Here is a 14172-nt window from a genome sequence, read left to right on the forward strand (position 1 = left end):
ATAGGTAAAGACTTTCATTCCAGTCTTATTTCAGTTGTTTCCAGTTAATTCCAGTATACTACAGTGTAATCGGTTCTTTTACATTTACTGGATGTCCAAAGGCAATTGTGATTCGATTTGCATAGAACAGAAAAAAATCAGGAAAGCTGACCAACTGTTTATTTCTTTCTCTGAACCAACATAGGGTATGTTTGTAACCAACATATAGGGTATGTTTGGAAACTGGTTTTCCCAATCAAAGTGGTTGACAAATTGCATTTCCTTTGTCTATGCTAAATTGGGCATTTCTCTTGCACTTTCCTTGAAAGCATACTCCACCAGATCCATGGCTACTTCCACAGTTTTTCAGTCAAGAATGTCCATGGACGATATTTGTCCTGCAGCAACTTGGGCTACTTCCCATATCTTTGTCACTCAGTACTAGTCTGATGTGGTCTCCAGAGGCAGGGTGTCATTTGTTTCTATTGTGCACAGGAATATCCTTCCTTGTGTCCACCCTGGACACAGGTAGGTAGGGACAGTGTCTCACTTGAGGATAGAACGAAGATTGACAACATCAGATAAAGAAGTTATATACTTCCCTTAAAGTTCCATCTGTGTTGTCGATCTTCATTCTTCCTCAGCACCCCTCCAACCAAACCCCATCCTATGGCGTCTGGAGGAACTAGTATTTACATGGTCTCTATATATTATTTTTATATATGACTTTGAGGTAATTGGGTGGGTGCATTGTGGGTAAAGAAGCTCAAGGTATTTGATGTCTACGAGCTGTAGCATTGACTGAGTTGGATCCGACGGGTCAGATCCAAACCCACTTGTTGAGGAAGAATGAAGATTAACAACACAGATGGAACGTTGTGGTAAGTACATAACTTCTTTTTCTTCTGTTGCAAAGGTCACTACTTATTGTGTGCAGTGTGTGTGTGATTCTGTTGATGCTACTTCCAGTACTGTGGTCACTGGTACTGTTTTAAGGAGTTTTGCCGGGCTGCATTCTCAGAACCTCCCAGATGTAAAAAAATGAGACTTTAAATTCTTCCTTGGATAGATGTTTTGTGTTTGGCCCATCTGCTGCAAAGGTGATCAAAAAGTGTGATGAAAGGGGCAAGCTGACGCAGGGAATCTCTGATTTTTCAGCTCTCCTTTTCTAAACTGTACAAAGGATTTTGTTTCTCCTCCATACAGTTTCTGCAAAAACAGAATAAACAGTCTCACCAGAATTCAGGTAAACAAACATTTAAGAAATGACATGGAGGTTCCAAAAATAAGTCTCAAACCTTTCAAAACCAAGGACAAAGTCTGAATGACTATTCAAGGGACCTTGTGAAGCACCTTGGCCCCTTTTCTGCTCCAAAAAGTCTGTATCTCAATTTTTCTTTTTGGCAACAGATTGAAACAAATGGGTTCTGAAAATTGACAGAGTTTGCAGATGGCAGTGGGAGGAAATTCTTCATTTCTGGGGGGGGGGCATTCCTCATTTGGTATATCAGAGTCTTTTGTTTTCATCTGTTCTTCATCACATCCTGTGGCAAGATGTGATTAGAACCAGTTCTTCCTTCCCAGGTGAGGAATGAGTTTTATTCAAGGATGTTCCTAGTCCCAAAGAAAGAAAATTGTTTGGAGACCAGTTTTGGATCTTTCTTTCCTGTTTGTGATAATGCCCAAATTCAAAATGAAGTCCCTTCATAACCTGTTGTCTCTTCTTCCTGTTTCAAGTTTACTGTTAAGCATCTTTTAAGTCTAGTTTTATCACATTCCTTTTCATACAAACTTCAGGCATTTTCCTGAAATTTTGTGTGTCTGGATCACATTATTAGTTCTCTGCCTTGCCCTTTAGACTATCCACTCACCCAAGAGTGTTCACAAAGTGTATTGCTCCAGTTGTAGCTCATTGCAGGCTACAGGGTATACTCATTTTTCCTTATTTAGATGACTTGCTTATCTTTACAGAGTCTTTTTTTTTTTTTTTCAAAATGCGAGGAGTCTGCCTCTTGGGGGAGAGATCTCATACACAAACTGGGATTTCAAGAAAATATTCAAAAGTCTTTTGACTCGCACAACATTGTGTTCCTGGGATGTCAGCTGGAAACCTCAGTTCAGTTTTCTTCCACAGGAAAAAAAAATAGATCTTAATATCGGATTCTAAGGTTTCCCATTCTGACTTCAGTCACCTCAAGATGTTTGATCTCCTCACATCGATGATTTTCGTGATATCCCTGGGAAGACTCCACATGAAAAAGATGCAGTAGTATCTGAAGTCTCTGATCCTAGCAGCAACATCCTTTTGTCTTTTCAAAATCCCAGTGCTGGGGTTTGTCAGAAAAGTCACTTGTTGGAGACAGCAGTTATCTGTAAATCCAGGTCTGTCCTGTCCCCCCTTGTTCCAAAGCAGTTTGTCACCACAAATGCCTTGGACTTTGCATGGGGAATAGTTTATGGGTGGATAAAGTGTCAAATCTATGGGTTTACCAATGACAGATGCAAGTACATATCTATATATCATAGATTCTTGCCCTGATCAAGGCACTCAACTTTCTGAATTATTTTTGGGCCCCAGGACCTCAATTTCTTACAGTGAATACAGCAGTCATGAGATATCTCGGCAAGCAAGAGACAACCAGATCATACCCCCTTTGCAGAGTAGCCATGTTAGCTTGGGATGTAGCTTCATAGTGGTTTACTATTAAAATGTCGAAGGTGGGTTCAGCAAACATGGAAATGATGAATGACGGACTATTTCCGTGTCACCAAACGTTACCAGAGTGAGAATATCAGTGAATACAACTGCATTCACTGATATGTACTCGATGTTATGCATAGAGATCACAGTACAGTGTGGCTTGGGAAATGTATTCCTTTCTTTACTGAAGTGTGATATCCGAGTTGGAAAATATAGTATGCAGGAGGTGCGGGGGTGCAGGGGGGTCTATATTAGATCGGCAAAACGGCATTATAGCGAATGCTGTTTCGCCGACGCATATAGACCGAAATCTAAAAATAGTGAAGGCTGAGGTCAGCAATCCCCCCCCACCCCCACCCCGGGAAAAAAATTGCTTGGCCTGAGCCGTGACATTGCCCTTAACCCCACTATAGTGTGATCTCGGAGTTGGTATATTTGTCCGCTTCCAGACGAATAATCCACTCGTATTCCTTCATATCTACACTATTTGTTAAATCTCCATGGCTAATGTTTGGATATACTACATGTATAGCTCTAAAGCTAAACTGATGTGTATCAGCAGTTTCACTAATGTGCTTGGCCAAAGAGTTAATACTCCTCTCCAAATCTCAGACCGGTGTTCTATTATCCTGTCTTTTAGCTTTCTAGTCGATTTCCCAACATAGAAACCTAAGCATTTGTTACAAGTGGCAAGATATATAGTAGATGGTGTATTACATGTTGCACTACAGCAAAAAACAAATTTTGTGCCATTCACAGGATGTATAAACTCAGTAGATTGATTTATATTTGAACAGTAGGAACAATTCTAGCAGGGGAAGGTACCCTTTTTGTTAGACAGGTTCAGTGTTCCTATTTAGAGAAAAATCTTTGTAGCATAATAACTTTTTTAGGTTACTGCAGTCATGATACGTAAACCTAGGTCTATTAGGAAGCAAACTTTCATGCTCTGTTATAGCCTTCAGGATGTCCCGCTTCCTGCTGATAACATCTTTTGTTGTTTTACTAGCTCTACTATAAGTCATAAGATATCTTAAAGGTGGGGATAAGGTTATACCCAACCCATCAGAAACACTATTAGTCTGGGTAGAGAAATAGGGTCTGGCTTTCGAGTTCCTTAGCTCTAAGACATCTCTTCTAGCCTCTTCTATCTCCTCCATACCATAACCTCTTTCAATAAAGTTATTGGTCATTTCCTACATCTGAGCATGACAAACTTCTGGTTGAGTATTCAACCTACTAGCTCGCAAATGCTGACTTTTAAGGACACTTCTAAAGGTCCTTTTCGCATGCATGCTCTTCTTATGTAGATATTTATTGACCTGTACATCTTTTTTTATATATACTTGTCTCTAGACCAGACCCTGTCATTTGTAATTTGACATCCAAAAAATTCAAAGATTCCTCAGAAAAAGGCATTTCAAATTTTAAGAAATTCTAGAGTACCATTTAGATATTCATGGAAGCTATGCAGTCCTACAACAGTACCATGACAAGCCAAAAAATATCGTCCACAAAGCATTTGTAGAACGATATCTTAGACGCATACATGTTAGCATTTCCATATAGGTGAATATTTTCCCATTTACCCAAGAAGAAAAGTTACTTTGCTCTGCCCTTTCTTGCTCCTCCATTGTTCATTTATTGGCTATTTCAGCATGTTGGGCCATGCATCCTCCTTTCTTCAGGCTTTTTCTTGTCAAAATGTTTTTGAAATTAGTTTTACTTAAGAGCCCTCCAAGAAAACTAGTGGTTCCTTCTTGGGCTTTTATTTTTGTTAGAGAAGCCAACACGTGCTCCATTTGAACCAGCTAATCTGTCTGATGTGAATATGATTTTACTGATTGATCTGACCCCTGCAAGAAGAGTATTCATTTCCACAGAGACAGGGTTTAAGAACTAATCTGTCTTTTTATGCCTAAAGTTGTATCAGACTTTACTTTAAGCCAAACTATCCACTCCCCTATTTTCTTTAGTGATCTTAAAAATGAGGGAGAAGGGATACTCCATCCTTTGTATGTCCACTAACAGCTTGGGTACTGCCTTGAACTAAAAGTTTCAGATCTGCTGTTCTTTTTAATTTACTCTCAACAACAGTAGTTTTTCCATGTAGAGTCAGGGCTGTGGCTTTTTGGAATGGGTTGGATTCTAGAAGTTGCATCTTGGTTCTATGTACATACCTCCTTCTGTAGGTCTAGATCAGGCTTTGCAAGGACCATTCTCCAAGGGCTCCTGGACTCTTCTCCTTCCACCTCCCAAGTGTAGTATGCTAGGGGAGTCTACACACATAGCTAAAGCTACTGCAACACTCATCAGTATGATGAGCATAGTGCAGTTGTGTAAGTAAACTTAAAATCGTATATGTTCAAATGCTTGCTGCTTCCTGCCTCCACCCTGCTTTATTTTATTTTTATTTATTTATGCATGTAGTGTTTATGGCAGGGTGTGTGTGTGGCTTTTTTTTTTTTTTTGCTCTTTCTAGCATTCTTATCCTGGCCCGGTCTCGCCTCTCCCTGTTGGCAGGAAAGCTCTGAAGAGCTTTGGTCCCATACTTGTATTTTAGTCAGCTTAATTTGAGCTGCCTGACAGTTTAGGCATGTGGAAGGTCTGAAGTTTTGGAACTGGCCAGCTGTTATATCCTTGGCAGGATATAATACATAGAGCTAGGGCTACTGTAGCACCAATCCATTCGAACATCTACTGTTATGGTAAGTATATGTACACAACTGTACTTTCTGTTGGGGACAGGCTCAACCTCTTGTCTTTTGATGCCTGGCTAGTAATAATTCAATCAGTTTACAACACATACTCTGTTTCATTGGAAGAAATCTTGCGATGACCGATTTTGTATCTCCATCTTATTTTAAGTGTTGCAACTTTTTTTCTCCCTCCTTTTCCCATAGGAAGGATGCTACATGGATGCAGTCCTTTAGAAGTGGCCCTTGGGTCTGCTGTATGCCTTTCCCAGAAAAATCTCAGGAAGACCAAGATTGCAAAGCCAAAGTCCTTTTAATGGTCTCATTCTGAATCTGCACTAGTAGTGTAGAGAGAGAAATCCCTCACTGTGTAGCCCAGGCAGTCCAATTCTGTAAGAGGCTGGGGTACTTGATGCTGGCAAAAGGAGAATCTGTAGGCCTATCTTTGGGAAGGATGGAGGAAAACCCAGGCATGTAATGTAGAGCTCCTTTTAGAAGAGGGGCAGGGATGCAAAATTGTGGCATGGTGGTGGATGTCAGGCTCACCAAGCCACTGATGAGTAATGCCTTCCCCTTTCATAATGGGTATGCCAGAGCATGCATCCACATAAGAAAGCACTGTGAACCCCTGTGGTGATGCTCATCACTAATCTCCCCCATCCAGGGACTGGAGTTAGGCCATCACAGACTGCTTTTATAGCTCGGATGCCGTTAGGGGCATAAAGCACTGTTATGACTGCCTGAATGATGGTCACTACCAGATGGCTGTTACTCTTAAGTAGAGAAGAAAGCTCTAGGGAAGAGAATGAATCCGTGTATCTGATTGGAGGGAGGTCTGAAACTCGGCTGGCATGTGGGCAAAAAGCATACACAAAATTCCACCATTCTTATTCCAACACCAGCAAGACTGGGTCCCTGTGCTTTTGCCATATTAGGACAAATCTTTCCTTCTGAAGCTGAATACCAGTCTTGTGTCTTTCCAGTGTGGCAAGTCTCTCCAGCATTTACTCCCTGAGATAAACCATATAGTTTCTCCATTTCCACTGCTCACTAAGAACTCTTCATACCCATGCCAAGTGATTGGGCAGAAGTTAGGATCTGAGACACCTAGTATCAGTAAGATGTAGCACACTAAACGCGTGGGCCACTGCTAGAGAAATAAATTAAGTCCTGGCTTAATTTCACGTTGTTTTGGAGTACTTGCCCCCATATGTTTTGATTTGGGCCTCAGTTGTTCTGTGAAAGTGCACCTAGTGGCCATGTCAAGTTTTCTTTAAGATGCAACTTCTATGTCTAGCCACTGTAAAAGTCTGAAAGACCTTCCTAAGTGGCTCAGTTCTGCTACTTTTCCCCCTGAAAATAATCTGTTTTCTAACTGGACTTTATATTTTGTTCTGAGGAAGTTAACACACTCCTTTTAAAACTAGTCTTCTCAGTTGAATTGAAATGTGTCCCTTAACTTTTTTGTTCTTGGTTGATGTCACCTCATCCAGAAAAAAATCAGAGTTGCAGGCCTTGTGTGCTCATCCGTTTTTTTTTTAATTTTCCATGAATACAGGGTTTCTATGAAGACGAATCTTTCCTTTATGCCAAAAACAGCAGTATTAAAGTATATGTCAATCAGTCAAGTAACCTAGTAGTTTTCTCTAATTACACTAGTCTCTGGGATTATCTGTTGTCCTGTATAGCTGTTCATCAATAACTAAATTTTCAATGTAACAACATCCTTAAGGAAGGACTCCCAAATTTGTACTATTCTTATGGAGCCAGAGCAAGAACTGCCCAAGATGTGACATCATTCAGGCAGCCATGTGGATGCTTTGTGCTTTTGCTGGCATCACAGAAATGGCAGCAGTTTCTTGGATAGCCTACCCCCCCACCCCCCACCCTCTGGGTAGGGGGATGTGTGAACCATGTTATATTGGTCACCTACCCTTTTGAGTGCACATGCTCACTTTGAATGCTACCACCCATTGGTGAATTGCAGTGCCTGCCTCCAGACTGAGCCTTTGCATCAGCCCCACTCTTCTGCTACCACTCCACAGTATAGTGGTAGTGAGTATAGCCAGATCCACCACTTCTTCCCCAGTAAGGTCTGACCATCCTCCCAGTTTAGCACTGTCCGGCACCCTGTCTTTCTAGGCCTCTGGCGCTTGTGGTCGTCTAGTTTTTTGCATTATTTTGTTTTTCAGAGTTCTGCTAATGTTTTTATTCCGGTTTTGTTTAGTCAGTAATGAGTTTTCAGTCTGACTAATTCCATTGATGGAATGAAATGTCTCAACAGTTTCACTGCTTGCCAGTTATTAGAGAGCTGCACCTTTTTCTTATCTAATTTTTGGTGTTTGTGTTTTCGTTTGCATATATGGATTTATTTCTGTTGCTGCACTTAGAACTATTCTGATTGTAACAGATTTCTGCTAACTTTATATCAACTAGCTGAGTAGTCAGGGTGACAACAAGTATACCCACAATAATGGCATTGGTGCTTGTCCTCTTAATACTGCACACTTTTTCTTATTTAAACAGTCATTTTCTCCCAAGGGTCTCCTGCATATGTCTGCCATAGATGGAACTGACGGTGCTTAAGTTTTCATTTTCTATCCGTTTCTGGTCTTAGCAAATAAAACAAAAAGATCAAACAACTTAACTTATCAGGTTACTCATTTTACTGTTCTGTATTAAATTTATTATGATGTAGGTGGAGTGCTAGAAATCATGTGACTTGTAGAAATGTGCATCTAAGCTCCTAGTTGCATACGTCTGTAATGACTAGGTTGAGAACGATGACTGTAAGAAAGGACACTTTTTTTGCCATGAATTCAGAAAAATCCTTCAGTTTGCTTACATGTACAGTTTGACTTGTAACATGCTGGTTAAATGATCGTCACAATCCAACTTCTCTTTGGTGTTCTATAGGCATTTGACCATTTGCTTAGAATCAGCATCAGCAATCAAAATCCTTCCTAGCAAAGTTATTTGTCACATTTCAGAATGTCACAAAGTAAGAGAAAACTGAGCACATGAGTAAGTGCATCTAATCTGTGATGAAGGTTTGTCTGTGGTAAGATAGAAAATATTCATCTTTTTAGACTGTTAAGGAGCTTTGCTGCAAGTAGTTGCCATCAAGGACAGGCTCTCTTGCACGAGCAAAAAGCCTTGCTGTGTAGAATTAAAGGCAAAATGGTGCTGACGTAATTATAAGTAAGCTTTAGAATAGAAACATTTTGTGATGAAGTTGTCTAATTTCAAGTCTGCAGCTTCTGAAACTGGTATTCACTTTGTTTTAAGGATTTCAGTTCACATGATAGTAGACAGCTGTACAGGAATTTTATTCCTTTTTGCAAATGAAGTATAGCAACAGATCCTGTGCATTCCCATTTCCACTCAGTACTAGTTAAGAGATTTGAGTCCTTGTGATGTTGAGCATTTCTTTGTAGGAAAGTAACAGTGTTCTGTATTCTAATTTTCTTTTATTCATTGCAGGTAGAACAGGTCAAATTACAAGATCGGTATGTCACTAAGAAACAGGCTATTGGAACTCTCTATCTCACTGCCACACATCTCATTTATGTGGAAGCCTGTGAAGTGCGCAAAGAAATATGGGTGAGTGTGAAAGCCTTGGCTCGAAATACATGTTGATTTGCTAGACTTTAATGATCCAGAATGGCTTAGTTGCCTGATCTTTTGCTATTCCTTCTTGAGTTAGGTTAGGTATAATTATTAAATTGTAAAAATCAAAAAAGAATACGAACTGCACCGACTGCTGTTTTATTAACAAAGCTCACAACAAGCTCCAAAATACTAAGCGCTTTCACCATGCATAAATCAATGGCTTCTTTAGAGTACAAGGAGCATTACATCACAAACACACATTCAAATGCACCTATCTTACACCTTATATTGTTAATTAAGACAATACATTTCAAATATAAAAAATATTTAAAAATATATTGCCTAAAGCTAATATGTAAATAATATTAAATATAAAATGAATCATTCAAGTTAAATTAATACACATTGTAGGCCAACCCATTACATTAATCTTTTGACTAAATATTGTTTATATAATGTTGTCTATATATGTATATATATGTGTATATATATATATATATATATATATATATATATATATATATATATATATATATATATATATATATATATATATACAATACCTACTTAATACCTCAAACTGTGTACACAAACACTATCTGTATAACATTAAATGGTCATAGCTCTCTGTTTAAGCATTGGCATGATTGAGATATGGTCATTGAGCCCCGGAAAAGATGCAGCATTAAAAATAACTTGCCATTTGTATTCTAGGGACTCAATTTTAACAGTCATTACCCCGTCTTTCACTCTGTAATACCCGATCAATCACAAAAAAGATTTTTTTAAAAATTGGTACATTTGATAGACTGTACATACAAGGCATTGTGAGTATCTTTATTTTTAATAGCCCTTAGATGTTCTGCAATCCTTTCTCTCAACATACGAGTAGTTTTTCCTACGTAAAAGCCCGAGCATGTTGTGCATGTTGCCAAATAAACCACCATTTTTGAATTACAACATCATCTACCTGGGCAGGGGATTGTCCTATTGTACCCCCAAACTATAACATAGGGTCCATCATTAATGAATTTGCAGAATCTACATTCCCCGCATTTATACATATGCGAGCATGTATGTTCTGCCTTCTGCTCTTCCAATAAGTTTTTAATATTTCTCAGTCTAGAAAATACTACATGTGGCATCTGACCTAACTTATTTTTTATTTCAGTGTCAAAGGACAAATCCCATGCTCTCCTAATGATCTCTATAACCTGTGATGTCTGATTATACTTCAGAATAAGTGCTGTAGAGTCAGAGGTTGCAGTTTGTTTGCCAAAAGTTCCACCCATCCCATTCAAAATGGGTGTGAATGATGTGTCCCTTTTGCCCATCACCTCATTTTTAACTGCTATCAAGAGTTTCAAGGGATATCCCTGGGCTCGAATCATTCCTATCAGATTGTACATCTCTTCCTGATAGGTATTGTTATTACTGACCAAACGGGATAATCGAACCATCTGTCCCTTGACCACACTCTTATGTTGGAAAGGGGGATGGCAACTTGAAAAATGCAAAAGAGAATTACTGTAGGTTTCCTTCCTATAAATATTACTTTCTAGCCCTTCCAATGTCTTGGTAAGTTTCAAGTCTAAAAAGTCAATCATTTCACTATTCCATTTGAGCGTAAAGTAGAGAAATGAAGTCGTGGAGTTGAGATATTCAACAAAATTTCTTGCCTCATCCTCACCCCTCTCCATAACACTAATATGTCATCCAAAAATCGGTTGTAAAGTACAATCCGTTCAAAAAAAGGATGACTGGAAGAGAAAGGTCTTCTCCCAATGAAGTACCAAATTGGCAAAAATGGGTGCACACTTGGCACCCATCGCCACCCCTGAAATCTGATGAAAAATTTCACCTTCAAAACTCAAATAGTTGTTCTTAAGGACCAACTCCATAAAGGCAACCATAATGTTCAACTTCACCCCATTCACCTGCTTACTCTTCAAGAGACTTTCTCTAAAATATTCCACCCCTTCATCGTGTGGAATTGATGAAAAAAGATTTACCACATCTGTTGTGAGGAATGTCTAATTCATATCATCCTTATGCAAGCTACTTGGGCGTTGCAAACAGTGCCATGAATCTTTCAATATATGGCTATTCCTGGTCAACACCCCTTGTGTATTCTTGTCCACATATGCCACAAGGGGCTCAGTTTTAAAGCCCCTTGCGGCAACAATTGGTCTAAATGGGGGGTCATTTGTGTGTTTGTGGATCTTAGGGATACCAGACACAATGGGTGTGATTGGGTAATTAACAGTCAAAAATCTAAATTCACTGTCCTTTATTGCCCCCTCAAGTAGAGCGTCCAACAGAAAAAGATCAATTTTGTGATAAGCAATATTAATTTCGCTTTTAGAAGCCCTCTGGTATGTGGTGTGGTAATCTAAAATATTGTGCATTTTTTGCTATGTAGTCGATTTGAGACATAATGACCACACCCCCACCCTTATCGGGCTTCATGATTCTAATCTCCCTGTTGGTGGCCAATTCATTTAATGCAGTTCTTTTAACCTCATTAAGATCATCATCTACATTCATCACTTTTTGTTGTTTTTCATAAAGCCTCTCATACCGTTTAAACACTTTTTCAAATTTTAACACGTCCCCTTGTCAAAACAGAGGGTGTCACATTCCTTTGATCATTTTGCCCCTTAAAATACAACGCCATATTTAATTGTCTCATGTATAATTTCAAGCTCTTATATAAATCAACAATGTTAAAACAAAATTCAGGAACAAAAGTGAAACCTTTACAAAGTACATCATGATGCATTTGTTTTATTTCTATTGCACTGAAATTGTAAATAGTGAACCCAGCTTTAGTACTAATCTTACAGTGTAATGCACCATCCTCATTATTAAAAAGCACTAAATTTGAAGAAGTATTGCCAAAGACACCATCAGTATAACAAGCTTCAACATTTTCAGAGATGCCATTAGCACCAGTACTACTACCTCTTCATCATGTTGTTGTGCCATTGCCCTTTGCTGTTGTAGTTGTTGGTCATCTGTTGTGGTTTTTGATATACAACATACTGTTGATTCTCTGGAAACCCTCCCCTTTTGTTTCTCAAATGTTTAAGCATTGGCATGATTGAGATATGGTCATTGAGCCCCGGAAAAGATGTAGCATTAAAAATAACTTTAACAGAGAGCTATGGCCATTTAATGTTATACAGATAGTGTTTGTGTACACAGTTTGAGGTATTTGTTCTAAATAGGTATTGTGTATATATATATATATATATATATATATATATATATATATATATATATATATATATTTTTTTTTTTTTGACATTATATAAACAATATTTAGTCAAAAGATTAATGTAATGGGTTGGCCTACAATGTGTATTAATTTAACTTGATTGATTCATTTTATATTCATTTTATATTTTATTTACATATTCGCTTTAGGTAATGCATTTTTACACATTTTTTATATTTGAAATGTACTGGCTTAATTAACATATTTAATTAAGGTATATGATAGGTGCATTTGAACGTATAAGTATTTATAAGTGTTTGTGATGTAATGCTCCTACTCTGAAGAAGCCTTTGATTTATACATGGTGAAAGCGCTTAGTATTTTGGAGCTTGTTGTGAGCTTTGTTAATAAACAGCAGTCTGTGCAGTTCATATTCTTTTTTGATTTTTATAAGTTTATACCTTTTTTGGGTTGTGTGGTATAATTATTAAATTGACTAACTGTTAAGTTATTCTGTCTCTTGTTTTTTTTTGTGTGTGTGTCTGTTTGTGTGTTTGTGTAATTACACTGTGTGAGAGATTTTTCAGTATTTTGATTTTGTATGTTGGTTGAGCATTCTTCTTCTTTCGGCTTTTCCCAGTTAGGGGTCGCCACAGTATCACCTGTCTAGCTTAGTTGACAGCTCCAGCCCTGTTTTCTCATTTAAATGGTTCTGTTTCTTCATGACTGCATCTCAATGTTGTAGTTCCTTCTAAGTCTCCATCTAGTTTGCTTCATTATAGGCATGGGCAATTTGAATAGTGGACATTAATACTGTGCGTCACCTACCTGAGTTACTTGTTTGTTGATGGCAAGTTATTTGGGCCAAAATCTTTGTTGTAACGAGTGTTGGAAACATTTAAAATTTTACAGCTTCCATGCGCCACTGGATGTTTTACCTAATTTTATTTATATAACTATAACATCTTTGCTGGTCTTTCTCAACCTTGCACAGGTTATCTGCTTTTTCCTTTTTGTGACCTGCAGTGCTGTGATTGTTAGTTTGTGTGATGTTTTTGACTTTACTTGGATCACATTTTCCCTTTGTCTGATTATCCATTTAGCTAAGCAGTAACACACCTGCCTTTGCTGCTCAGTTAAATGAGGGCTATGGGTTCTGTCCTCACATCAGATGTTTGTATTCTTGTTCCAGAGATGTCATTGTAGTGCTGCACTGCTTAGGTGCCATCCTTCAAATGAAGTATTAATTTGGGGCCTCATCTATCTGAGCTGCTGTTGGCTGTCATGCAAATAAAGGTACCACTAAGGTAGCCAGTCACTGGTAGATACTATTGAAGTAGGATGGTGATTTATTAAATAGTGTTAGTCATATGTATGTATTGCAATCTTTCCTGTTAAACTTAACGCATGTATGGGAGTTGAACTAAAGGCATAGTCATAAAGTTTGATGCATCTTTATGGGTGCATTTGTATGTGTTTTTTTTTTTACAAGAAGATATTTGGTACATTTCAGTGTCCTGTACTCACAAAGCTAAGCAGCCAAGCCATTAATGAAGGTAGTGATGTGCAGCTGCTGAGATTTGAATGGTTGCATCGATAATGTATGATTGCCAAAGAGACAGGAATCTATAGCTTTTTCAAGCTTGTAAACTGGCTTCTTGGTTTGGTTTTTGTTTCAGTACATATTCAATTGTAATAGTCTAATAATTATTACAGCTCCATTAGAAGAATGAAAACCCCTTTAAAATATTTAGTGTATGTAAAGACTGAGGGCTGACTAATCATTCTGAATTTCTGTTTAGTAGCTGAGGGGATTTGGCAAGTGTAGCAAAGAAGAAATTCAAAAACCCAGCCACTGGGGATGCACAAGCCAGTGCATTTCTTTGTGCCGGTCCCAAGCCCGGATAAATGGGGAGGGTTGCGTCAGGAAGGGCATCCGGCGTAAAAATTCTGCCACATAACTT

General features: G+C 38.4%; 1 protein-coding gene across 1 annotated transcript in view; it reads left to right on the forward strand.

The window, feature by feature from the left end:
* MTMR8 (myotubularin related protein 8) overlaps window positions 1–14172 on the forward strand; it is a 1273681-nt gene that overhangs the window by 88957 nt on the left and 1170552 nt on the right. The window contains 4 exon segments of the mRNA XM_044057715.1: window positions 8860–8985; window positions 11938–11942; window positions 13575–13617; window positions 13722–13727. Of these exon segments, the coding sequence (XP_043913650.1) occupies window positions 8860–8985; window positions 11938–11942; window positions 13575–13617; window positions 13722–13727 (180 nt within the window).

The sequence above is a fragment of the Protopterus annectens genome, chromosome 15.part0 (genome assembly GCF_019279795.1).
Source record: "Protopterus annectens isolate FY-2018-M chromosome 15.part0, PAN1.0, whole genome shotgun sequence".
Lineage (NCBI taxonomy): Eukaryota > Metazoa > Chordata > Ceratodontiformes > Protopteridae > Protopterus > Protopterus annectens.